At 31.3% G+C, this 26,895-nt stretch overlaps 2 protein-coding genes across 2 annotated transcripts in view; both read left to right on the top strand.

Moving 5' to 3' along the window:
- The first annotated feature begins 55 nt into the window (after positions 1-55).
- On the top strand, positions 56-651 carry LOC129919370 (mucin-2-like). The gene is made up of 2 exons (XM_056000228.1): positions 56-133; positions 199-651. The coding sequence occupies exons 1-2, from the start codon at positions 56-58 to the stop codon at positions 649-651; spliced, it is 531 nt and encodes a 176-aa protein (XP_055856203.1).
- A 12,802-nt stretch (positions 652-13,453) lies between these two features.
- LOC129919911 (synaptotagmin-5) overlaps positions 13,454-26,895 on the top strand; it is a 163,641-nt gene continuing 150,199 nt past the window's right edge. The window contains exon 1 of the mRNA XM_056001020.1: positions 13,454-14,002. The gene's annotated coding sequence lies outside the window, so the exon portion shown is untranslated. The remainder of the gene's footprint in view (positions 14,003-26,895) is intronic.

The following is a 26,895-nucleotide window of genomic DNA, read 5'->3' as shown; positions in this document are numbered from 1 at the left end:
GTCTTTGACTATAAAACAAACCTCAGTTATTTTAACTTGGCAAATTTTCATTGAAATGTCAATCCGAGTGGATGTGATATTAGTCTTAGTCCTTATTGGATTATCCTGTGCTGCCGAACTTGACCAACCCCGTGTAAGGTTTTCTTATTTTTGTGAAAATTAAAATGTTTTAATACTGTTGTATTTTTTTATTATTAGGATGTAGAAAGAAGAAAATGTCTGGATAACACTTTTTATGCAAAATACGTGTGCAAAAGTCATAGAAATGGTGAAAAGTTTCCAGTTCCTGGTAGTTGTTCTGAATTTTACGAATGCTTTAGAGGTGAAAGTATAAAGAGGACATGCAGTAAATTTTTTGATTTTAAATTACAAAAATGTGTACTATATGCGGTAAAATGTATTGAAATTGATGAAAAAGACTGCGTGAGACCTACAACACCACAACCATGCTCAACTGTAACACCAGCACCTCCAGTAACTTGCGTGTGTCCAACAACTCCACCTCCTGTAACATGTCCTTCTGTTACATGTCCATATCGAACATGTTCAACAGTTTATCATTGTACATGCCCACCAACAGTCACATGCCCAACGGCTAGACCGTGTCCTACTAGGCCACCAACTTCAACAACAATAGCGACAACGGTTTAAGTCGTTGCACAAAGCAAAATACCTTTAGTTTTGATAAATATCTCACTTTATTTAATAAATACCTATAGTAAGCAACAATTATTTTCCTTTTTATCAGTGTTTTATATTCAACTTATTTTAATAAACACAAATCTATGGTAAGTTGTTACAAAGTTGAAGTTTTTTAAGTAAAAACTTTTTTAGTATCGCAGCAATTTGAAACGCACAGTTAAACTGTAATAGATATAAAAACCGTTGATATCTTATTTGATAAAATTTAATTGGGTAAATAGGGCTAAAACGACATAGCAAAAAATTGCCTATTGAAAATGAATTTATTGTAAGGTTAATTATTAGAGATTTGAAAAAAATCTAAAAAATCTCAAAACCAAATAATGAAGGGTTCTTTAAATTGAAAACATGTAGAAGGTAGACCTTTGACAAAGTGGATATTTTAGGTAGGGGAATTTTTTTTTTTGACAATTGAAAAGATACTTAAAATAATTAGGCGTCTTATGGATTTTTTTTAAGGTGTTGCGTTTGGAAATATGAATTTTTGAAAAACACCTATTTTTTAAGGGGTATTTTTGAGTGTTTTTTATACCTATACAAATAGTATACAAATTTTTCTGACTGCCTCAAACTAACAGGACATAGATACTATACTCTGTCCGATAAAAATTGGCAGTACAGGGCAAAGATGAGACTTTTTGAAACAAATGTCGAAGTAGATTTGAACAAATAACGCAGTAGATTCATTTTTATCGCAGTAGATTTTCATATTTTTAGAATTTCATAAAAAATAACAAAAACTAAACATTCATTTCTTTTTTTTTCAGAAAAAATGTAAGCATTTTTGTGTTAATTATATGTAAAAACACACGTTAAGTATTAAAATGAGATTGACTGCATTCAAAATAACGATCAAACAAAAAAAATAAATAATATGCTGATAATATTTTTACATGAGATTCACGTGGAAATTTTTCAAACGAAACATTTTTGTTCGCATATAATTTTAAAAACGGCAAAACTAGTTTTTTGTTCGCCACTAAATTCTAAGTCAGAAGAGACCTGTCAACTACCTCGGCTAGTGCTGCCGGAATATTTAAGAGGCAAGGAGCCGATTTTGAAAAATCTTGGAGCCAAAAATAGCCTTTTTAAAATATTGCCTAAAAAGCGCATATTTTTTTTTTTTGGTATGAGATTTTTGAGTTTTTTTTTTTAATTTTCAGACAAAATTTGGTATCATACCTCAAACACAATTTTTGTTTTTCATTTTGTTGATTTTTGTATATTCTGTTTTTTTTATGCTCATTGACGGGTATGAAATTAAATTAGTAGGTAGTAGTTAATAATGAAAAATGTATGCAAATTGGTTATCTCCGTTCACATCTCTAATGGATTTTTGTTGTAAAATGCTTTGATTTCAAAGCCAAGTTCAAAATTACAAGAGCCAAATTCCGATAAATCGGAAATCAAAATTTTAAGTAGCGAGAGAAATGTTCAAGGAGCTTGTTTGGCGATAAATAGCCGGCTCTGACAACACTGCTTCGCACATTACCTGAAAAAAAAAAAAATACGGGGAGTTTTCTGAACGTCAACAACTTTCCTCACGACTCATAATAGAAATAAAAGTAAAATTCAATTTTTTCGGGTGAAATCTTGTTCACATGAAACTCACAATAGGCTGATAATTTTTTTTTTTTTTTTGTAAAACAAAAAGTAGATCTACTGCAATTGCAGCAAAGTCCCATCCCTGGTACAGGGAAGGTAGGGCATTTGCATCTCACTCTGCTTCACGCCTTCTGGATATGTCTATCACATAAAAAAGCTCACTTAGCGATGCCGTATTATCCAAAAAAAATGTTTCGAAAAGGTACCAGCGTTACCATTTTGTCAGTAAAATTTCACAAAAACAAAAAAAAAAAATAAATTTTTCGTTTAGCACCAAAATAAGAAATAAAAAATTCACCCATTTAAGACGCAGGCCGACCCCACGCATGGGTACAAAATTTTGCCTGTTGAAATCTTAAAATGCATGTTAAAATGTTGACATTAACTGTTTTCCTACATACACAAAATAAAAATCAAATAGCCACCAACACCACGACAACACATATGCTTTTTTTTTCGTTCAAAAAGCTTGAAAAAAGCATTAATCCTGAAAGCTCTTTCAGAAAAATAATAGAAAAAGGAGTAGTTTATGAAGGAAGTTTACCAATGGTAACTCTTATGTATTGTGAATACTTTTAATAAACAGCTTTTATGATTGAGTTTCATTCTGCCACAGATCGTGAGGCAGATCGGTCATATTAGGATGTACTTCGCTAAATAAAGAAATAACAACAACAATGCCATGGCGCGTCTGTGGTGTTCTTGTGTGTTTCAGGGGCATATTTTTCGTTAATTGCTTTTTAGCAATCGTTAGGTCGCATTGTTTTTGAAAAAGCTCTCCCTGTACTGCCTGTACTGCCTGTACTGCCAATTTTTATCGGACAGAGTATAACTATGCATGACCAAATAACGAGAAAAATAATTTATTTTTGCACCACATTTTTTTAACCGTTTTTTATTTATATCTTTTATTATTTTAATAGATAGGTAAATGAAATTTATACTGCAAATATATTTATGAAAATAATTAATTTCAATTACTTTTCTATTCACAATCCTGAGATAACTTTAAAAAAATGTTCTTTTTTTAACACGTTATATCTTTTGATCTAGACCACATGCAAATTTGATCTAACTTTATATCGCATATAAATAATATAACCTTTCATATGATATATCACACAAAACGGTAATTGTACAACAAGATACACGATCTTAAAATGAAAAACTTAAATATTACCACAAATAACCAGTGTACTAAGTACAGTAATATCAATTTGAAATTTCGACATTTTGACTTTAAAAAATTGTAACTTTTGTAGATATTGCACAAAATATGAAATTTTTTGATGGTTTCACTTCTACCATGTGTGATTTGCACAGTAATTTCGCCGAGCCTTTTCCATGATGTTATCTTTATTTTTGGTGAACCATTGTTAATTTTTTAAAACATTGACCACTCTAAGGATTTCTAAAATAGCAGGATTTCCATTGACTCTATAACCGAAGATATCATTAAAACACAACTATGAACACCTAACGTTATCGCAAAAATAGCAGTTCAATGAAATCCCAATGGCAATCCTTGACATGAATACCATTTTATCTCTCGTTCGAAAAAACCTATTCAACCGAACAATGTGACCAACAAATTGCGGACAACTATCCCCTATAGCTTAAAAGACCTACTGCATCCTCTAGAAACACTAATGCTTTTTGACTCACAAAAAAAAAAAAAAACAACACTATCACCAGAGATTGTAAGCTCCTTTCAACTCTTCTAGCGATTCAATAGTAATTTTTTTTAATGTCCAACAATTTGCCATTTTCCAGGATGTACAAGAGAACAATTTGCACACAGAGAAAAAAAAAATCCAGATAAACCACAGGATAACATGGTTTTGCCAGGTGAAAGTTGTACCTACTCTCTACAACACGTGAGCAAACAATCAAAGCAACAAAACGTTCGGGACAGGATTATGTGGGTCATCGCCACATTCATTGTTTGTACGTACCATTTTTATCAGCACTGGACACGAGAAGGACATGGTGATGATGATGATGATGAGGCCAGGCAAATGGCAAAACAAAATGCATCCTTGGAGAATAATATTATATGATATCATGAACAAGAAAAAGAACAAAAAACTAATTAATAGTCAACACCAACACGAGTGCAGTGTTGCATGCTGTGCTTAGCTGAATAACGGTTAGACATAAAACGTAGACAGCTTATCTGTAGAGGAAGGAAATGTCATCCCATCAACTTGGTCTTTCGTGCAGCTGATGCCTTCGCGAGGACACAACACACACAACACTTCACACAACACTTCAACTCATGACAATGAGTAAAGCCCTTTTTGCAGAGAGATGAGAGGTTGCTTCAATTACGGATATTAAACATTGCCTCCCTCGAAGACCTTATCAACCCTAATGGAGGTTACTAAATTTTATAAAAGAATTTTTTTTTTCAATAAAAAAAAGGTCAAAGGATACTAAACACCTAACTAAAGGTTCTATAAACCAGTCAATCTGATTATGTTCATTTGGTGTTCTCTCTCTCCTTTTTTGCCGGATGATTCCTTCCAGATCCCGAGCAAACAATAATATTTGCTTTTTGATTTTCAATTCGACCACCAATAGGTTTGCCTTCGATGCTGATGCGGGGCACGTGGGTTTTAAGTAATTTGCTGCATAAAGAAAAGGGATAACACAGGATTATTAAATTGATGATGGCGATGGTGCTGGTGCCGACCGGTTCCATGGAAATGAGCGAGAGAGGTGAGAGACCAACAACTCTTTTATGGTAAATCTAACAAAGTTTTTTGTTGTGTTTTTTTTTTTTTTAGCTGTGTATTGGGTTCAAAAATCTAGTCCTTGTCTGTGGATATAGTTATGTTGAATAACATAAAAATAGAATTGCCAAAAAAAAGGTCGTTATGCTACGTGGACTGGAAAATTCATGTTTTTTTTCTGTCTTTTTTGGCAAAGGCAAATCTTTTAGATGAACTCGAGCTTAGAGATAGAAGAATTATCATTCGTTGCCATTTGAACTTACGACCACCAGATCAGATTTTTGTGAAACGACACGTGACAGATTGTTTGAAGATTGAAGTAGCCATAGCGATTCTATTAGAAATGTATATAAAGAGGACAAAATAGCATTGCAGGCGAGGAATGAGATGAGTTTTTGAGTTGAAACGAAAGAGGAACATTCGAATTATGGAAGTTCAAACTCTCTTGGTACAGTGATATGAGATGGCGATTCTTTATCAAGGAGTAGGAGAAACAGAAAAAAAACATTGCTTTTGAAGACTTTGTGGTCTTCAAAAGCAATGTTTTTTTTCCTCTGATTGACAGAGACTAATTCAGCGCTATAAAATATTGTGTATATTCATGTGAAATAAGCGTACATATTGTAATAAAACTATTTAGTGGACTACTTGATGAAAAGTTGCTAGCCGTACTAAAATTTAAACTTAAACTAAATAGCAGAATGGTATAGAGAAGTGATAGCGACTAAAATGTAAACTTTGAATGAAAAAAAAAAAAAAATGTTCCAGGTCAGTGCTTAAAAAACAAAAATGCTTTAATTGCCTGTGCTAAAATATTTTAGCTGCTATAAGGCTCCAAATTTGTATCCAAAGATTATTTGATTTCATTAATAAAGATAATTTGATTAAAACAATAGAATGTTTTGTACTAATTATATTAGTTTTCCACAAAAAAAAAAAAAAAAAAAAAATAGTACGCATACGCCACAGTGATCCAAATCCATAATGTGATATAAAGCCGATTTTATGTGTATTTTATTGCGAATACTAATTGACTGCTGTGAGAACTTACAGGTTATTGAACTGGTCCATTTCTTAATCTTGATTACCCAATTTATAAATTCATGCTGGTAGTGAGCTGGAGCCCTACCTTGTTGGTAATATGGTAGATAATGTTGAATAAGTGGAAAATCTTCTAATAGATCTGGTAAATCATTTTGCAAAACCTCCATATTTATTTGCAGTAAAATCAAAATAAAATTTACGAATAAAATATTTATATGAAACATAAACCCTTAACACGTTGACTGCCAAGTGACCCACCGGTGGGTCACGCAAAAGTTTCCCAGGAGGCCAGGTGACCCACCGGTGGGTCACAGTCAGAACATTCCTTAAAAGAAAAGAAGATATGACCCATTTATGGGTCACTTAGGAATAAGCACAAGCACTTAACATAAGGGGCCATGTGACCCTACGGTGACCACACTTTTAAAACACATCAAAAACACTTATTACTTAAATTTAAAGACACAGAGAGATACGTTTAAAACAAACGTTAAAGGTTGGCCCTCAGGGGATGCTTTTTTTTTTGTTCGGTGGCAGTCAACGTGTTAAGTTCTACACAGTAGGGCTGTAAAAGTAACGACAAAATGAGTACCCGCATGTATACGTTACTTTTGATACTAGTACCCGCATCAATAATATCGTTACTCGTTACTTTCGTATGTTTCGCATTTTTCGCTTATTTCGTATGTTTCGTGTGTTTCGCATGTTTCGCACGTTTCGTTACTTTCGCATGCTTCGTGTGTTTCGTACATTTCGTATATTTCATGTATTTGATACGTTTCGTATGTTTGGTATTTTTAGTATGTTTCGTACATTAGTATAAGGGTGTAAAAAATTTTTTTTTTGAAAAAAACCAAAAACAATTTCTATAATCTAAGCTACATTTTAAGGTCATAAACATTAAAATTAGTTGCGGCATTCTCATGTAATAAGAGTTTAAAGGTAGCTATATTGAATTTTTTTCGTTTTTTTTTTAATCAAACGTGGAAACTTTTTTGATTTATTTTCAAATTTTTCGACAAAACTTTGGTAATTTTTTGTTTATATTCGTTCAGTAATCTTATCACAATTCTTTAGAGACCTTTATTTCAAAAGTGCAACGCGCAGATCTCGAAATATTAACACTTCAATACAACCATGTCGAACAATTTTTCATTTATTTTTTCTATTTAGAGTGATTTTCAAACCTCGTTTTCTCTACTTTTTTTTGTGTTGAAAATTTTGCACCGAAAATAAACTAATTTTTTGAAAAACCAAAAAACTTTTGTACATTCTTAAGCTAAATATCAATACCATTAACACCATGGCCATAAACAGATTGGTTGCGTCGTGGATATACATATTTCGGCCAAATAGAGAAAATACAAAAACGTCTCTTTTGATATTTCTGTATAAATTATCGACAACACAATGATTATTGAACCTTGGCACTACTGTTTTAATCGAGACAAAAGTAAACTTCAGATAATTATCTGCAGTTAGCATTCTGACTATGGTTACGATACCGACACGAGATGCGAAATGCGACAAATTGAGTGTATCACTGCATTTCGTATCTCTTACATCGGATTTAGTATTGAAACTGGAATCGCGTCGTTACTCGTATGTTTCGTATCTCGTACGTTTCGTATGTTTCGTTACTTCAGTACCCAGTAACGAAACATACGAGTAACGATACTGTTTAGAAAGTAACGTTTCGTTACTCGTTACTGAAGTGAATACCCGCATTTTAGTAACGAATACATACGATTTGCTACAGCTCTACTACACAGCTGTTTGCACGAACTTACAATTGAGTCATAAATTCCTCTAAGTTTAACATAACTTAGGGGGAAGAAATAGTAGAACATAAGTAGTTTATGTTCTACTTAAGCATATTTATTTTGTAAAATAGGCAGATTCCAGCTCAAAAAATAATGCCATGGTACAAAAATGGACCAAAATTAAATAAAATAATATCAGTTAACTTACTTTTATAAATAGTAACCATCTGGAAATGCCAAAATTCACTGAACAAAATTTTAAGGAAATGTTAACCCTTTTTTGTCTTATTCTCAATTCTAATTTTGAACATTCACAAAACACATACACATTCGCTAAAATGAATCCATTTATTAAATTTAACACCAACTTTGTTAGACTTTCACAAATTTCATCATTTTCTATTAATTTAAAGGCATTTTTCACAATGGACAGGTTCAGAAACGTTAGGGACTAAATATTTAGGTAATTTCTCGTGCTCTGATTGGTCAACTGTCAAAAAAAATCCTTCCAATTTAGGTAATTTTATTGGAAAGCTGACTGGCAAGAAAATTTTCCCTAAAAATGTAGGAAAGTTTTTTTTTGTCAACATGACAGCTGATTGTTTTTAATCATAGAATTATGTTAGCAAAATTAAATCTATTTATGTGAAAAACGAGTAAAAAGTGCATTATCGGTTATAATTAATATTATTTATTTATTAAAGTTAAGTGAAATTTGGTTTCTGCCCCATGCGATCTGTAAAATTATTCAATAATTTTCGAAGTTTGACAATAACATCAGATCCAAACAAATTTAGTCAATTTACTCAAATCTCCGTTCAGAAGATGACGTTACCTAAATATCTAGTCCCTAATATTTCCTGAACGTTCCCAATATTTTTGATAAATTTTCTCAAAAAACAAATAAAACTAACTTACGTTTTTATCGATTTGACAAATTTATTTGAAGCTCTCAGCGATTTCTCGCATGAAAGTAAATCATTGCTAGGTTGAAAATAAATATTTTTTAGCAACTTAGAATAAACTAAGTAAAACATAAGAGTTATGTTTGATATAGCTAAGATTAGAATTTATGACTAGTATGAGCAAATGGGCCTTAATGTTAAAATTTTCTTAGAATATTCAAGCTTTTTTAAAAACTCATTATACAATTTTTTGAAAATATTTAGATAAATAAAAACATAAAAAGTATTGTAAAATTTGGTTTAAATTAAAAAAAAAAAAAAAATATACAGTAAAAATGCATTGCAATCGGTTGTGTCTTTTCCGTGCAAAATCAGACATCAATAAAAGGGTTCTATGAAAAGTAGCTTTCAAACGATAAGTCTTACTAAAGCATATCTAAAGATATTTTGTTGAAAACGTGGTAGTGCATGAAGTGAGTTAAAAATTTGTATAAAAAACTCATATTTTAGAAGCTAGGTACAAAAATTCGCAATTTTTGAATTTTGACCAAATAAAATGTTTTTTTTTTTTTTTTTTTTTTTTTGAACGACTAATTCAACAAAAAAAAAGTTATTATACAACTTTTCAATAGGACACATCGTTTAAGGGATATAGGCATAAAACATTTATTTTCGACAATTTTTTTTGATAAATTTTAAAATTACGGTATCTTTTAAGCGGTATCTCAAAAAACCTACAAGTGCTCTATATACTTTTTTTTTGATAGCTTCTCCCGTTTCTAAATTATAGTATATAAAAAAAACTAAAATTTCGACATTTAAACATGAATAACTTTTTATGCACACATCGGACTTTTGGGGAACTTTTGACGTTTTACTTTAATCGACATTTTAATGCTCTGTACCAATTTTAAGCTCTATGCAAACTATTTCTGGGTTGAATGTCTATTTTGAATGGACTAATATCTTATATTCAGAGATAACCAAACAAATCTCATATTTTCGTCTTATAATATATGTGTAATTTCGGGTAATTTTTTGTTTCAATGTTAGCATACAAAATAATAGCATACATGAAATGATTTAACTTATCCTTCTTTTATGCTACAGTAATTTCTACACATGGTGCACTGTGGCGTATGCGTAACTTTTGTTTCTATTACATATTTAATTTTTAGTTTAAAAGTGTTACTTTTTTTTGAATACCTACTGACCGTTTAATTTAATTGTTTAATATAGTACACAGTGCCGTTTTGAGCACTACCGGCGCCCCTGGGCAAGATTTCAAGTGGCGCCTCTAAAAAAAAAATTCATTTTAAAACAATTTTTAAAATCACGAAAAAAGCAATAGCAGATTATGTCTTACCTCTTACCTCTCATATACTTGTTAATGCATTTATTGACAATGTGCAGTTTATTAAAGTACATAAGGTTAACTTTAAAAAAAATTAAATATTCATGTCATTTAGGCTCAATTGACAAGTTTACCTTTATTTCTGACTTTTTTGTTTAAACACATTTAAAGAGTAGGTACAGTTGGTTTTATTTGAACAATATTTTTTCAAAAACTTTTTCAACTAGGTACATTAATGTCGTTTTCGATTGGAATCACTCAATGATTCACTCATACTGAAATCCAATAAAAAAGTTTGAATCAATTCCACCCAATTCTGAATCTTAATATCTGTATTGGTGAAAAATCAAATAATTTTTTTTGTTTTTTTTTCAGTAGGAGAATAAAAAACTTGTAGCAGGCTTCTGAATGATTCCGGACGCTTTCGGACGGCCAATCGAAAACGACATACCTTTATAAGTATTAGGTTTGTTCGTTGTGAGCTCTAGGGCACTCTGGGTCGCTCCGAATTCGTTGTCAAGCGTTTTTCGTAGCTCCTTTTTCAACCAGAGTTATTTCCTCTGTATTCGATGTTCGCTGATGAAACTAAAAGCTGAAACACAATCACGCTTTAGGGCGTCGCTTCGTTGCGTTACGTTGAGATATCCTCAAAGCGCGCTTCTGTCACTTTGACTTTGAACAGCTGATTGCAACATAAAATCTGCTGTCAAATGAAAAAAACAGTCACTCACAAAATTATTGGGCCAAGTCTTTATCTTGATTTAATTGTGGAAAAATGAAAAAAGATATTAATATGTTTAAAAAATGCATAGAAATTTGTTTATTCTTTAATCCTATAGTTATAAAAACAAAACCAATCAAAATATATTGTTTTTAACAATAAAACTCAGTCTAAAACATCATTAATTTTTTTTTGTTTTTAATACGTAAATTGTTTTGATTTAAAATATCTCGATGTCGTTTTTTTGTGCAAAAACTATATAGAGAAATTAAAAAACACACATAGTATTGCAATAATTTATTTTTTTTTTATTCACATTTGGCGCAATAATAATGTGGGTGACTGTAACTATGTCTGTTAAATGTCAGAAAGCGAGCAAAAGTTCAGTCTGGTTGAACTTTTGCTCGCTTTCTTACGTTTCCTTACGTTTGTCAAAAAAAGCGTACGTAAGAAAAGCGTCATTGTGTGAGGATACACAGATTTCCTATAGTTGAACTTTTCGCATTTGTCAAAATCGACGGCAAAGCGTGATTGTGTTTCAGCTTTAAAGGCGTTCGATGTAAAGTGAAAACCCGAGAAACTCTGATTTTTTTGACAGTTAATTGACATGACTTGAGTGCCCTGGAGGAGGGAACAACGAACAGATCTATTCTTTTATTCTCACACACAAACGTAGTTTTTTATGAGAAATGGAGAAGCTGTCAATTTTTGGCCTTTCTGGATTTTGGGTTTTCGGGATTTTGGTTTTTCGGGATTTTCGGATTCTGTGTTTTCGGGATTTTGGGGTTTCGGGTTTTTGGGTTTTCGGAATTTAGGGTATTCTGGATTTTGGGCTTCCTGGACTTTTAATTTCGGGTTTCTGTCTGTCTCCCTTCTGTTTCTTTATTCATTATTACAGCCTGGATATTACCAGCTATGATTTAGTGTTTTATATATAGGGGCGCCTTTGCAAAAATTAAATTGGTTGGAAAAATATTAAGATTGCTTTAGTCTTTCAAAAGAAATTGGGGCGCCTTGTTCTTCAAAGATGAACGAAGATTTTGGACACCATTGTCCTTCCGGAAGCCAAACAAATTAACTCAAAACTGGGGGGCGCCTTCATTCTTCAAAAAGTTTAAAACAAACATTCAAACAATACGAGCGCCGTTGAAAAAGTAAAATAGAAAAAAATTGGGGCGCCTTTGTGAAAGTAAAAATAAATAAAACATCGATTGGATAGACTTCGTTATTTATAAAACTTTTGTAAAAGTTCAGTGCTTGCGCCTCTGGGCGACGGCCCAGGCTGCCCCCCCTAAAACCGGCCCTGATAGTACACTGCTTTGTTTGTCTCATTAACAAAGAATCGAGAAAGTTAATTTTAATATTTTTTGTGGGAGGATGTTTTCTGTGAGCAATATGTCGATGAAAAGTTAGTACCAGAACGCACTGTAAAAAGGGGTTACTCTTATCAGATTTATCAGAGAACATTAATTTTTAATGAGATCCTCGTTGAATAAAAAAAATAATAACTAAACCAAACCAAACAATAGTTCCCTCGATTGTAAATATTTGGCTGGCAAATGAATTTAAAAAAAAAAAATATTCTATTATACCGCCAGTTGCTTATTGGTCCCAAAAACAAAAACATAATGCAACTACAGAACTTAGAAATGCTGCACATCAGAAATTCAGCTGTAGGTACCTTTTAGACCTAACACCTATCCTATACCTATGATATGGATTAAATATATTTTTCGAAGGATTTTTTGGTTAGAAAAAAGTGCTATTTCTCCAAGTCCTCAAAAATATACAAAGACCGACTGCAAAATTTTCTTAAATGGAATTAAATGCTTCCAAAGTTGTTTAACCGATTTATATCCATGTCTGAGTACATTTTCTATAATAAATATAACATAACTTGAAAAAAAAATCAACGTTCCTCTTAAATTGAAAACATAAAAAATCACTGTTTTACCAGAGTAGATTATCATTTTAAAATTCTTATCGTAAGGACATCCATCCCTTATCTTATTCAACTGCTTTCAAAGTCAACTGCTGTCAATATAAAAAAACATCCCAACCTTTTGACATGCCTTTTTATTATCCCTCTCTTTATTAACCTTAAGTTATCCCAAAAACGACCTGCCCTAAACCTACACAACACACGCCTCTGTTTTCACCTATTTTAAATAAAATCAACTTGCCACTTTTTGATGATTTTATCTATAAGCTTCCTTCGGTTTGGGGTTTTTTTTTTCTATATATTTGCATACAAATTTTAGCAAAAAAAAAAGTTAACTACAAAATCACACCGTTACGCTAATACTAGTTGAGTTGTTTGAGAAATTTATTCTTTTCATCATGACAGAGTGGAGGAATGGAGCTTCCAACATTAACATCAAAACAACCAAGCTGTCTTATCAATAGAGAATTTTAACACACGCTACCACCTCCTTCGCCGCAGTCAAAGTCGCCCACAATAATATGCAAACCAAAACAACCCCAAACCTATCTTCTTTTTAACTGATAAGGATACTTTTTACAGAAAAAGCTCTCTGCGTCTGCACAAAAAGCTTTTCTATTTGTCGGCTCATGATGGTACTCCTTGATTTTATTTCAAACACCAATTCAATGCGACTCCAAGTCTGACGGTTGCCACTCGTAATGTTATAAACACTACCAAGTTTCGATTGAAATCCCAAAAACGGTGTGTTCTTTGTGTAAGGATAATAATAAAAATTCCCTCAGTCCTTTGCAGGATCCTCCCAAAGGCAGTCTATCTTAGTGACAACGGTTCGTTTGGATATCTCTTTAGTTGATTTTTTTCATCTTCGCAATTTAAACAAGATAAACAATAAATAAACTGTCCTGATCTGTAAGGATTAAAAATACAAAATTTCCATATATCCTTGACAAATGACAATTTCGAATTGGTCGATTGTGAAAAATTTGCATTTAAATAAATTAATTAACTATGACATATGTTGGGGATGTTTTGAAATAAATTGCGTTTTTTTCGCGGCGTTGTTGATAGTGTTCGACGGTGTGTGAAAGGTGCGTTCTTTTTGTAAAAAATCCAACAAATCCTGTTACAAGCCAGGACTTTGTTTTTTATTTTTCTATATTTTTGTGTTCTTTGGTTCGGTGCAAATATAGGATTGGAGAGGAAAAAAAAGACATCGTTTTGTTAGAAGGTAAGCTTGAATTTCAATATGGTTGGTGGGACACATCCTTTTTCACATATGGACGATATATGGAAGACAATATGTTTGGAAATTTCTATTTTTAGTATGATGAAATCATTTCAGAAACATAGGGTAACCCTATTGATTTTATTTTTTTTTGCTATGTTTGTTATTCCCATTTTCGATGTATAAAACTGATAAGGAAGTAAACTGTGAGTAGTTATAAAATATTTATGAAAAAAAGTATTTAATGAACTTTGTTATCAAAAAAAATTGATAAGAAATAACTGATAAATTGCAAGTAGAAACGAAAGGTTTAATTTTGGGGTAAAATTCTATCATCCATAAGTTGACGAATTTTATTTCTGACCGGCAATTACGGGTAGGAGGGTGGTAAATATGGTAAGCCCCAAGTGGATGGCTTCCATATTTTGAATAGCTTGTAGGGAAAAAGTTTAGTGGACATCAGCATAAGGATAAGAATAATATGTCCTTGAATATTTTTAAGATTTTCTTGGTAAACTTTGAGGATTCTTGAAAAATTGATGAGATGATGATGAGTTTGGCATTTATTTAGCTCTTGATGTGTTTTTTTTTTGTTCCTTAGGTCAGTGTAAATGAATGAGAATGTTGAACTTTTGTGAATTGTATCCTTCAGCTATATCACTTAAAAATTCAAATAGCTTTAAGGGATATGAGGGTGTATTATGAATAGGTTTGTCTTAACTTTTCATTTTTCATGTAGGCATGTATTTTTTTTTTAGACCAACCTACATAGGGTTTAAGTTTTACCATTTGTTTTATTTTTTGTTTTTCTTAGACAAATGTGCCTCTATTGCATGAAATATTGAGTATATTTTGTTAAAAGCAGAAATGTATTTGGATATTAATCACTTTTAATTTTATTTTCTCTTGAGTTCACGTACACGTTTACATCAGGTGATAAATTTAAAAATTTTGTATGTGTAAAAAAAAAATAAATAAATACAAAAATAAAATGAAATACTGTTGGAGTTTCTTTTTGGGAATATTTCTTTCTAATGGCCATTATTCACTTGTTTAAAAAATACATCTGGATGTAAAATTGTCAACGAGTATTTACTACTAGTTTATACTAGCTAGTAGAAACTGAGGTTTATGCATACCGAATGTAGTAAATACTATTAGTTTCAGCTTCTACTAGTAGTACTAGTATTTACTATAAACCTTTTACTACTAGTAATTACTTTTTTTTATGCATATGCCTCATTTAATAAAAGATAACATAGTAAAGTTGTACTAGTTAATTTGAAAGTAAAAAATATCTACGAAATTGGTTTAAGGGCCCAACCCATAGAATCCGTTGCGTCCGTCCGTTCCGTCGAAGTTTTTAACTGACAGCTCAATAAAATACACACGTTCTTATGGGAAGCGACCCATAAGCGACGGATAGGACGGAGACGGACGGATTCGACGGAAGAAGTAGCCCAACTTTCTACTATTTCATCCGTTGTATCCTTTGACATTGGTTGTCAACAATAGATCAGTTCGATTTTCTGTTTCTGAGTGCACACCGGGGAATTTCAGAACTAAGAACTGTGTTCTTTTCTTCTCCGATTTTATAAATTGTGAACTTTAATTGTATATTTGTGAAGAAAATTTAATAAAAGTAACATTTAATGATATATCTAATAAATTATATCAATTAAATACTCAAATTCTGTTGTAGAGTTCAATTTTACTATGCCAAAGTCATACCTACAACTCATAATTTGTTATAAAAAATTGTTTTTAACTGAAGAGCAAGTACCTACAGGAAATCTAGTCGTGCATTTTATTTTAGTAAAAAAAAGAACAACAATAATAGTTAAAAATTTCTTCCATCAGAACTTCCTTAGTGCACATTCAGCGATAAAATATCGAACACACCTTGGAATTTGAAGTGAGCTGTCAAAAAAAAATCCGTCATACGACGTATTCTATGGGTCACCCCTTTCTGTCCCATCCTTCAACTTCAACAGATGGATTGACGGAACGGACGCAACGGATTCTATGGGTTGGGGCCTTTAGTGAATTTTGGGACATTAAACTAGACATACAAAAAAATTACATAAAAAGATTTCAAACTTAAAGTTACTTTTACTTTATAACCAAGTTTGTACGACCTAATTGTGGATTTTATTTTGATTGGAATTCCATTAAAATAAACTAGCCCAAAAAAATAAAGCAGGTATATATAAATTATATGAAACCACCACCAAGAGAAATTAAAAAAAAATCTTTCAAAATTTATAAACTAAACAAAAGTGTGTTGTGTCTTTTATTTAACTTTAAATAAAGTGTTGTTGATTTAAAGACTATTGTTTTCGTGTCGAACAAAATTTTAGGTATTAATCAAAACCAACATTACGACGACAGAGAAGTCTGAAAAAGTGGGTCTCGTAATTCCGTCCGTATGCCTTCTGTACGTCTGTGCGTCCACCTGTTCACATTTCTACAGAATTTTAATTTCTCATTTCTTGCATTACTATTCAAAAGGCCCAGAACATTTTCAAAAAGTAAAATATTTTCCCTTTGTAACGTATTCATAAGAGCCATTTAACACGAAGCCGTAAACCGGCCAAACGGCCCAGTTAGCTCGTTTTTTTACGTTCGTTTTCTTAAAAATGTGTTCTCAATAACGATCTTTGGCCGTTTCCCGCCTTCGTGTGAAATAAGCATTAGAGCTTTGCAAAATGATTTCTATTTTAAAATAAGGAAGAAAAAAAAATATTACCACAATGTAATCTTAGGTTTCTAAATTACTTGTATCATTTTTGCACTCTTCACTTACGTCTTTTGTGTCTTAAAATAAATTTAAGTTAAGTTAATCTTAATGAAAACGTTAGGACACACGTAAGGTGTTCTGTATCTTAGGCGGGCTCTTTATCTCGGAGTTCTGTATCATTGATACAACTTATATATCATCAAAAATAATGAAGTCGATCGATTTGTGTCTGAGTAATAATTGCAACAAATTTTAAAATTGTTTAAGTTACCGATAAGTGGTTGCTTTTTAGACGGTTTTGACTAAACAAAACTTGAAATTTCAGTTTGTTGTTTTTATGGGTATAACCATCGAAATATTCAAAAACAAATTTTTAGATTTTTTTTCCAAATCTCAAATTTCTATTTGTTCGGATATCAAACCAATTTCAAAAATATATAAAATACTATATTTTTTTTAATAGTATTATTTTTTAATACATTTTTGCATAAAATGCTTTAACTTTGTAGACCACTTTTAACATAAGAAAAGATACGACGATACAGTTCTTCATGCATTTTATTAATGCTTGATCTATTGAACTCAAATATTATATATCTCTATCACATATGTAATCTTTTCTACCCTATACCGTGGCCTATTTTTTTTTTTTTTTAATTTAATGCATTAAAAATACATTTAAAAAAAAATATTTTTGAAAAATCCAGTTTTTTGTACCTATTCGTATTCTTTGAATTAATAAACCCAATAGTTTGGAAGTCAGACATAAAACAGAAGTCATTAAGGGGGGAAATCCCTCCGGACGACACCTTTTTCAATATTTTTTTATGAAAAACTAAAAGCACTTATTGAAATTTGGAAAAAGACAAGATATTACTGACATTATTAAGTATTGAAAAAAATTTTTTTGAAATGAAAAAATAACAAAATGGCGACTCTGGAGCCTTTCAAAGTTGACGCCTCTAGTTTACGCATCATCTTAAATCAAAAAATTCCGTTAGATGATATTAGTACGCATTGCATGAACCTAAATTTATTTTTTTTAAATGAAAAATAAAAATTAGAAATAAAAAAAACGAAAAAAACCATGTTTTTTTTACAAAGAAGTAGTTAAAAAAAATATTTACTGTACAAATTTTATTCAACTTTTAGGTTTATGTTATGGCCAATAAGTTAAGGAGTAATTTGCTTCAAATTTCAAGTCGATAGCTTCATTAGTTTTTGAGTTACATTGCACGGCGCGGAAAAAAACTAGTTTCGAAAAAAATGCGTGTAAAGTTTTTGTTTTCGTACTATGGCAGGTTCGGACCGCATTGGTTTCGGGACTATCTAGGCACTTTTGAGGCTTCATTTAAGGCTGAGACCACTGAAAATAGTTTCTTCGGTTGATAAATAAATTTATTACCCAAAAAAAAAAATAATGCAAAAATAAAAAATTCCAGAGGGATTTCGCCCCTTAAGAGATTATTAGGTATCTGTTTCCAAATCTCCAAAAAAACGCTTCAAACCAAGTTCGACGTCATTTGATCAGTCTGTTTAGGATGTGGCTTATAACATATTTAGGACCGAGGTGAACTATACGTTTAAGCGAGTAATGAAGAAAAAAATGTATATTTTTTAATTTGTATAAGAAACAGAAACTTCGGACATTTTTGTGTACATTTTGCTATGTATGTACATTTTTTCCAATCCACTTAAAACAAGCAAAAAACATTATATCCAATGGCAATCTCTTTCTATTTACCATCTTTCTGATGAATGCCCATATTCATCCATTATCATTAAGTATTCTCATAAAAATCACTCTCTCTCTCTCTCTCTTTTGTGCATCAGCTATGAAATCATTAATCATTGGCACCCAACTACATTCAAAATAATGTTCAATAAACCTAAATCAGTCTACAAACTCTCACACACAAAAAACGACACCAGAAGCCCTCCCAAAATGAAGCCAAACAAAAATCCAAAACCATAACAATTCATCATAAAAAAGACCTCGAAAGCAACAATATAAATCCAATATAGCCAGCATCAGCACTTAACATCATTACAATGCCACTGTTCCAGAAACCAGGCCCCATCATCATCAACATCAGTCTCGTCCAAGCAGCGTCCAGCCCCATTTCCTCTAATTGTCTCCACGATTGCTATACGTTAAGCCGCATTTCCTTTGTTTTTATTTTTTTTTTTCTTGGATCATTAGTCCTTCAGACTCAGAGAGATGCAATGAAGTACCATGTGTCCTTTAAGCTCTTATTCATTTGATGCCTTTGCTTTAGTTCCAGACCTATAAATTCTTCCATTGATTGTGTCCTGTGTGCCACATAAAACGGAAAAAAACAATGGATGTTATCGGCTCTTACACCGAGTACACATCCGACAGAGCATTCAATGTAGACATTCGCATCTCCGAAGCAAACAATGAGTACGCACTCATCCGAGTTCTGTTCGATTACTAGATCCTGGGTGCAATCGAAGAGTTGTTGTTCACTCAATTTACAAAAAAAAAAAGAAAAAAACTTTTTGTTGAGCAGAAAAATCTGATATGCGTCCTTGAATCCTGACGAGCGACCAACGACAAAGTGCTAAAAGTGAAAAAGACAAGTCACAATGCCGACAATGACAAGCCCGACGCCTCTCCCTGAAATCATTTGTTGTTGTTTTTGTTTTGTTTTACTTGTCGTTTCTTTCTTCCATCGTGATGAGTTAATTTAATCGATTCCCAAAGGACAAATACTCTGTGATACGAGTCGAGTATGTGTTGAATGTTGATGTAGAAACATCACTTTTTAAATTGAAACGTTAACCGATTGTCATGTTCCCATCAAGTCGAGGAACACACAACACACACATGTGAATGAGATAAATCTTACAAGGATTGATGGGAGGCGTAGCTATATTCTGATGGATATGAAAAGGCTGAAAAGAGTTGATGCCAGGAAGGAAAGGATATAATAGACGACATGGGGGTCCTTTAATTGAAGAATCTGAGATTTCTTCTTCGTGTTGATTGACGTTAGATTGAAAAGGCTCTTTTGGCAAAATCTGTTGATAATGAGAAGATGAGGTTTTTTGAAAGTGATTTTTTGTAGACATTAACCCTTTGGGGAAGGATTAAATTTGAGGATAATTGTTTAACATAAATAATCTCTAGAAAGATTTATTTCATTTTACATTAAGAACAAATCATTAGGGTCTAGCCACGAAAATAAATGGATTCTCATATGAATAATTTATACGATTTAAGATAATTATAATATTTAATTGCTTTTGGACTTTGAAAAAGATGCTAGATTTGTCCTTGCTATAAAATTAATTGATGTATGCAAATCTCATTTCAGGGTAAATCTTTAAAGTTTAGTAGTTTGGGAAGACAGTTTTTAAGAAAAATTGTAACCTGTTTTTTTTTTTTTTTTGGAACAAAATCAACAGACCAAATCAAACAAATTTCAAATTGCAATGAACATAGTATCACAATTTCTATACTAACGAGATCAATACCAACGCCAAGGTGTAGTCCTCAGTAATCAGTTTTGTCTACATACTTCTTTGATTTCTATCCAGCAACGCATTAAGCCTCAAGTTGCATTTTTATTATAACTGATAAAAAACATCGCATAAAGTTCTTAACAAAATTCTTCATTAACGGGAGTATAAAACCACTCACTCACTACCATTTTCAGCCGTGATATGCCTCCAGACGCATTTAAACTGAATTAAATAAAAACATCGCAAAAACATAGAATCAGTTTGTCTGCATAAACGGGGCTCAATCGAAGTGTAGGCCCCATGCAGCTATTTTTTCTACTTTGTTAAGCCTCCACACGCATTTTAATTACAATTGATGAAAATATCGCAAAAAAAACATAGAACCTAACTGTCGATGTGCTATACTTAGTGTACGTCCCCATTTTTTATATCACATTTTTTATACCCTTTATATTATTTTGCCTTCAGACACATTTTTTTGCAATTGATGAAAACATCGCAAAAGACATAGAAATTTTACACATTATAACATAACTTTCAACGTAAAAAAAATAATAAAAACTGCATTAAACAATTTAAAAACTGCCATAAAAAATGCTCTTTTTACATTAACCTAGATTATATACAAAAATTCAATCAACTTTCAAATGAAATATCTGAGAAAACTTTTATACAAATATTTCAAAATGAAAACAACCCACAAGTACCAACAAACTTTACAAATGCCCTTTACCACACAATCAACAGCAGTCCCCTTCTATTTTTTAGTTCCTTGCAAAAAAGTAATTTTTCAACTTTCTATCATTATAAGCCAGGTCGCCTCCACCGTCTGGTACCTGTATTTTCCTGTAATTCTCTATAGTTTCGCAGGGAATTGATTAATATTTGATGTTGATGTGCTTGGCGCTCTCAACGCCTTATTTCGCTTTTTCATTGGAAGTTTTATAAAAGGTGTACAACAACGAAGCTCGTCATAATCATCAGGATTGTTGACGGCTCGGCACCAGCTAACATCTGTGTGTTGTGTATGGACCACCACTAGTTGCTTCAAGGCTTCAAGTAAAAGTTGCAGCAGTAACAAAAAAAGAAGGATTTTTTCCACTCGATGAATATTACGATAAACTCAGTTATATAACTGCTTTATTCTAAAGGGGTTACAGTACCTCATAAAAGCACAAACAAAATATAGAAGATTTTAGTATCAACACAGTCCGAGAGGTTACATTTAATTTTTGAAAAAATAATTCTTCGTGCGCAGATGAATTCAAATCAATTCAAAAAGTTCAAGCTTCTATAAAGCCTTACCGAAGCTAATATTCCTTCTGTAAGGCTTTATAGAAACTGAAATAATAATCACGTTGATATTTTTGAAAATTTTGACAACTTAAACGGTTTTATGCATTTTCTTTATGAAAGCAGAATTCAAAAATAACATTGATACCTCACGGACTACAATCACTCCGATGTAATTCACAGAAGCAGAACTTTAAAGAGTGAAACCCGATTCCAGATGTTTTCTGTGGCGTCTTTTATTCAATCAATCTGAATAAAGTTGAGAATTGTTTGTACACTTGAGACTTCGTTTTTTTTATGATTTGTTAAAGTAAGTACCTCGATAAAATGAAGCCCATCAGTAAGGAGTTCATGATGCTTTCCAGGAAGGACTTAGTTGGTTTAAATTTAATGTTATTTTATCCCTTTGGAGAAACTGCTTTTTTAAATAACGAGTGACGGTAGCTTTAAACAGAGACATTCTTACATATTTTTAATATAAGTACACCCAGAGAAAAAACGCATAGTAATTTTTAATCCGTTCTACATTGAATCAATGGTGAAAAATATATTCATTAATTTTCTAAAAAGTCGTCCTATGCTTAACTCACAGTTTGTCACATCAATTTTTATAAGTGAGATGGCACAGTGGTAAAGCACAAGCTTGTCAACCCAGGTATAGCAGGTTCGATCCCCAGCGGATGCTAGTTTTACTTTTTTTATTTTTTTAATGTGTGAACAACTTTGATTTAATGTGTGAACAACTTTGATTTAATGTGTGAACAACTTTGATTTAAAGTGTGCTACTTTGATTCAATCATTTTCCACTTTAGGCTAAAAATGTAGTGATTTTCCATTGATTCAAAGTGGTTTAGATTGATTTTACGTTGTTTTTTGGCTCAGTGTATCAGAAAATGTTGATATGAATTTAGAAACTTACAGCGAAACTCTTTAAAAATTAGTTGTCAAAATATGACTTTTGCAATTAATGGCGCTTAACGAGAAATTTATTTTGTTTTACAAAGGGGTTCCCAGTTCCGGTTGATGAAAAACTTGACTTCATATTATATCAAAAATTTTAAATTGTTCATCCTGCTAGAAGTTGTATTCAATATTATATTTTATCTCAAAAGTGACGAGCTGAGATGTTAAAATTTGTAGTTGGTAAATAAATGGCGCCCAACTTGTAATTCAAATTTTCAGATTTGAATAATTTATTAGATATTCAAAAGTATATTTTCCAAAGTGTTAAAATATTGCATTATTTAAAAATGGCTCCCAACATGGGACTAAAAAAAATATTTATGTAGGTATAGTAAATAAATTTCCCGAAAATAATCAGTTGTAAAGCTTAAAGATTACACAGGCCTACAAAAAAAAAGGGGCCAGTGCTTTTGACTGGACCTACCTATCTTTAAGTAAATAGACGTGCAGAATCCGAATCTGAAGACAGTTTTGCCCAAACACTTTTAAGATTTGAGCAAATTTGCAAAAAAAAAAACATTCAAAATTGCATTAAAATTATTAAAATTGAGAATTTTTGCAATTTTCTTAAATTTGAGGCTGTTAGGGAAAAACTGATTACAGATTTGGATATGTAAGTCCGGTCAAAATATGTAGGTCACGTCAAAAGTACTGGTATTTTTTTTGTGGTCTGGTGTTATTTTACAAAAATAAAAAAAGGCTCCCAATTTAAGATTCAAACTATCGTTAACATTTTTTATTTTTGTATGTTTCAATTTCGTAGATCTCGAAAATGATAAGTGTCTAAATTGTTTATTGTAAATTATTTTCTACAAAACTGTTCATCTGTAAATTTAAAATAATAATGCAAAATGGCGCCCAATTTGTGGTATTGACCGAGCCTATCGAACTTTTAGCAAAATCCATCTTGTTTACTTCAGGAGTCTGGATTCGTCGAGAATCATTCCATTTTCAGTAGTCTTCCTCGTCAGCAAACATAGCTACATTGGTGTCTTCGGTGGAAGCAAAATGAAAAAAAAAAAAAAAATGGACCTTGAATACTACCTTGTGGTACCCCAGCCTTTATTTATTTAAAGTTTGAATACTCGATTTCATGTCTAATTTGGTAAAATCTGATTCTTAGAATACTCTTTAAGAATAAGATTTTGAATTTGAGGCATGAAAATTTTTGAATAACAGTTAAACAATTCACAGAAACCTAGTCCATTACGCACTTAGGTAAAACAAATAAATTGTGTCTTGTTGACAAAATGAGTAAAATTTTACCTATATTTCCCATGAAATTTATAACTTCATATTTATCTTTCACTTCCTGTTTATCTGTCTGTGTAGGTATTCTCTCTTAATAAATAAATTTTTTTTGTTTGTTTATTAATTTATTATTCACATATTTCATTGCCTATTTCTAGGTATAATTTTAATTATTTCATTATTTCTAGAAAAATGTCTACATATCCGGAAACAATAAAAATAAAATAAAAGACTTTCACATTTTTATTTCCCACATAAAAAAGGAAATGCTTTTGGGCAATCAACAATCTGTTTTTTGTTTTTTTATTTTGTTTCTAGTGCATAATTTTCTATAAAAATAACTCAAAAACAAAAATGGAATTGTAAACATTTTTGCCATTTTCTCAAAATTCTCATTCATCATTCGTATCCTAAACAAATTTAAAATACCTTTTCCTTCTATGTAAATGTGGGGTGCCCATAAATTAGAAAAATATATGCTACATATTTTTAAGGGAAAAGAAAAAAACAAAATGGTGTCGTTGGGGGAAAAAAATAGAAAAAATTATATATATAATTTAACAGTTTGTTGGGTTCAACATCAAATGTACAACAAATTGTGGCTGTGTCAACTCGTATACAGTTCAGATACACATCAACTGAATGCTTACCACGGGATGTTGGTGTTATACAATTATCGTCTTCATATAATCATCGCTACTTGTTTTGGATTAAACTTGTGTATAGCTAACAAATTTGTGGCTTTCAACGTCGACGACATAACGACAACATCAACATGTATAGCATTTATCCTTTAAAGTGATGAATGGCGCCCAACGCGAGGAAAACCATGTTTTCTATCTATAACTCAACTAGTAACTTATTTTCCATTTCTAACACAAGGCTATACCAACATGTATTTTCTATCTCTATGCCAGTTTCCCTTGAGGATTAAATAGAAAAAAATATATACATTTTGCTCTTTTTTTTTTATGATTGTACTGGATGTTTGTTAGATGACAGCAATCTCACACTCCACTCTAGAGAGAGAAAAAAAAAAAAACAAATGTCATCAGGTCAAGCACAGAGATGGCACTCTGTGGTGTGTGCTTTTTTTTCTATTTTGTTTCCTGTAACGGTGATACATATTTTTTTTTCTATGACAAAAAAATAGAAACAATGTTGTTGCGGAAATAAAAGTTTATCGAAACATAAATCAAATAAAAATTTTTCTATCCCCGCAAAAAAAAAAATTGTCAATAATCCCACATGTCGTCCAGTCTTCCATATGGACAAATAGCATTGGCTTATAGCTTATGGCTTTATGTGAAGAATGATGTGTGTTTCGATCTAGGAATGTCTTTTTTATTAACTTTAGGTTCATTTACAAAAAAAAAATGTGTACTACCCAATTATTTTGGTACAAAAAGAAGAGTAAAAAAGTTGTTTGTTGTTTTTGGGACTTATTAGTTATTAAAAAATTTAGTCCATGCTTGAAAAAAAAAAACACTTTTTCACCCAAAATCGAATTATTCTTGCTTTCCATCCCAAATGTAAAGTTATATCTAGGTAATATAACCAAGTTTCATTAGGGTGGCCCATCAATTTTGTTTTCCATACCAAGAAAACACCCTTTTTACATCATGGTAAAGTTCTAGCACTTTTATTTCTGATTTTCCATAGGATACCATCAATTTTACTTAGTTTGTGCAATAAACTTAAACTTTCTTTGCACATAAAAAAACACCCTTTCACATGAAAAAAAAAATATAGATATTTATGTAATTCGTAATTTCCATGGCATACATATAGAATATTTTTATAAAAATAAACAATTTCAAACATGATTGATTGTATAACACTGCCCAACACACAAAAATTTTCCAGACCGTTGTTTATCAATTTTTACTAAATTTAGGGTGCTGATTCCAAAAATAACATTAGTTTTTTTCTAGCATCTCTAGTTTTTAAATTATTCATACATGAAAAGGCATAGAAATTCATACAATTTTTTTTTTGTTAAATTTTTTTTTTATTTAAAAACATTTTTTTTGTATTTTTATTCTACTAACTGAACCGAAATACATTACATTTCAAACAAATTTTTCCAACAAAACTTTAAGAACGCTTGTAATAATAAAATCTAAAAAAATAGTATGAAATTACCCCAAAAATGTGAAAAATTAAAATATCTGAAAAAAAAAAAAAAAATAGAGCTCCTAGAAAGCAACCAGTGTGATTTTTAGGCTAAGTGAACCCAAATGTATTAGGTTCGATAAGAAAATTTCTGGAAAATGTTAACAAACAGTTTAAATAAGCATAACTTTAAAATAAGTACGAAATAACCCCCTAAATTTGGAAAACTAAAATATTTAAAAAAATAGAGCTCCTAGAAAAAAAAAAAAATGAATGTGACCCAAATACATTGAGGCCCATTTGCTCATACGATTTTTAAGTATTTAAGTATAACATAAAACCCTATGTTTCACATATCGGTTTGCACGAAACTCAAACTTCGTCCTAAATCTCAGTAAGTTCAACATAACTTAGGGGGAAGAAATAGTGGAACATAAGCTGTTATGTTCTACCTAAGCACTTTTATTTTATGAAAAAAGCAAGAATTTCGCTTAGAAAATTGATGTCGGTAGTACAAAGGACAAGAATTATCAAATTAATCAAAATAAACTTACATTTATTAACTTAAACCATCCACAGATGGTACAATTTATACCACAGATTTTTGTATGAGGTTCACTATTTTGCTGTCATATTTCTTTGACTAATTTTGACACACTAGCACATTTACACACACACACGAATAATTTTCGTTTAGCCAATTAACACTTATTTTTGGCTTAAATATACTTTTTTACACTTTTATTCAGCAAGTTAAACCCACAAACTTGAAAATTTAACAATATTGTTGTATTTTAATTGCTAAATTGCTCAAAATCAATTTTAATTATTTGACTTTTCTATTGATTTGACTTTTGAATATGAAGTTCTCAGCTATTTATATCATGAAAGTAAATCATAGCTAGGTTGAATATAAATATATTTTAGCAACTTAGAATAAACTAAGTAAAACATAAGAGTTATGTTCGACCTAGCTAAGATTAGAATTTATGACTAGTATGAGCAAATGGGCCTGAGTTTAATATAAATTTTTCTGGAAAATATT

This window comes from Episyrphus balteatus, chromosome 4, assembly GCF_945859705.1.
Source record: "Episyrphus balteatus chromosome 4, idEpiBalt1.1, whole genome shotgun sequence".
Taxonomy (NCBI): Eukaryota; Metazoa; Arthropoda; class Insecta; order Diptera; family Syrphidae; genus Episyrphus; species Episyrphus balteatus.
Note: the sequence above shows the minus strand (reverse complement) of the source record. Positions and strands in the feature narration are given on the sequence as shown.

Coding starts and splice junctions, on each gene's coding strand:
- LOC129919370 (XM_056000228.1), top strand. CDS start 56: ATGTCAATCCGAGTGGATGTGATATTAGTCTTAGTCCTTATTGGATTA. Junction 134..198: donor CCGAACTTGACCAACCCCGT/GTAAGGTTTTCT, acceptor TTTTATTATTAG/GATGTAGAAAGAAGAAAATG.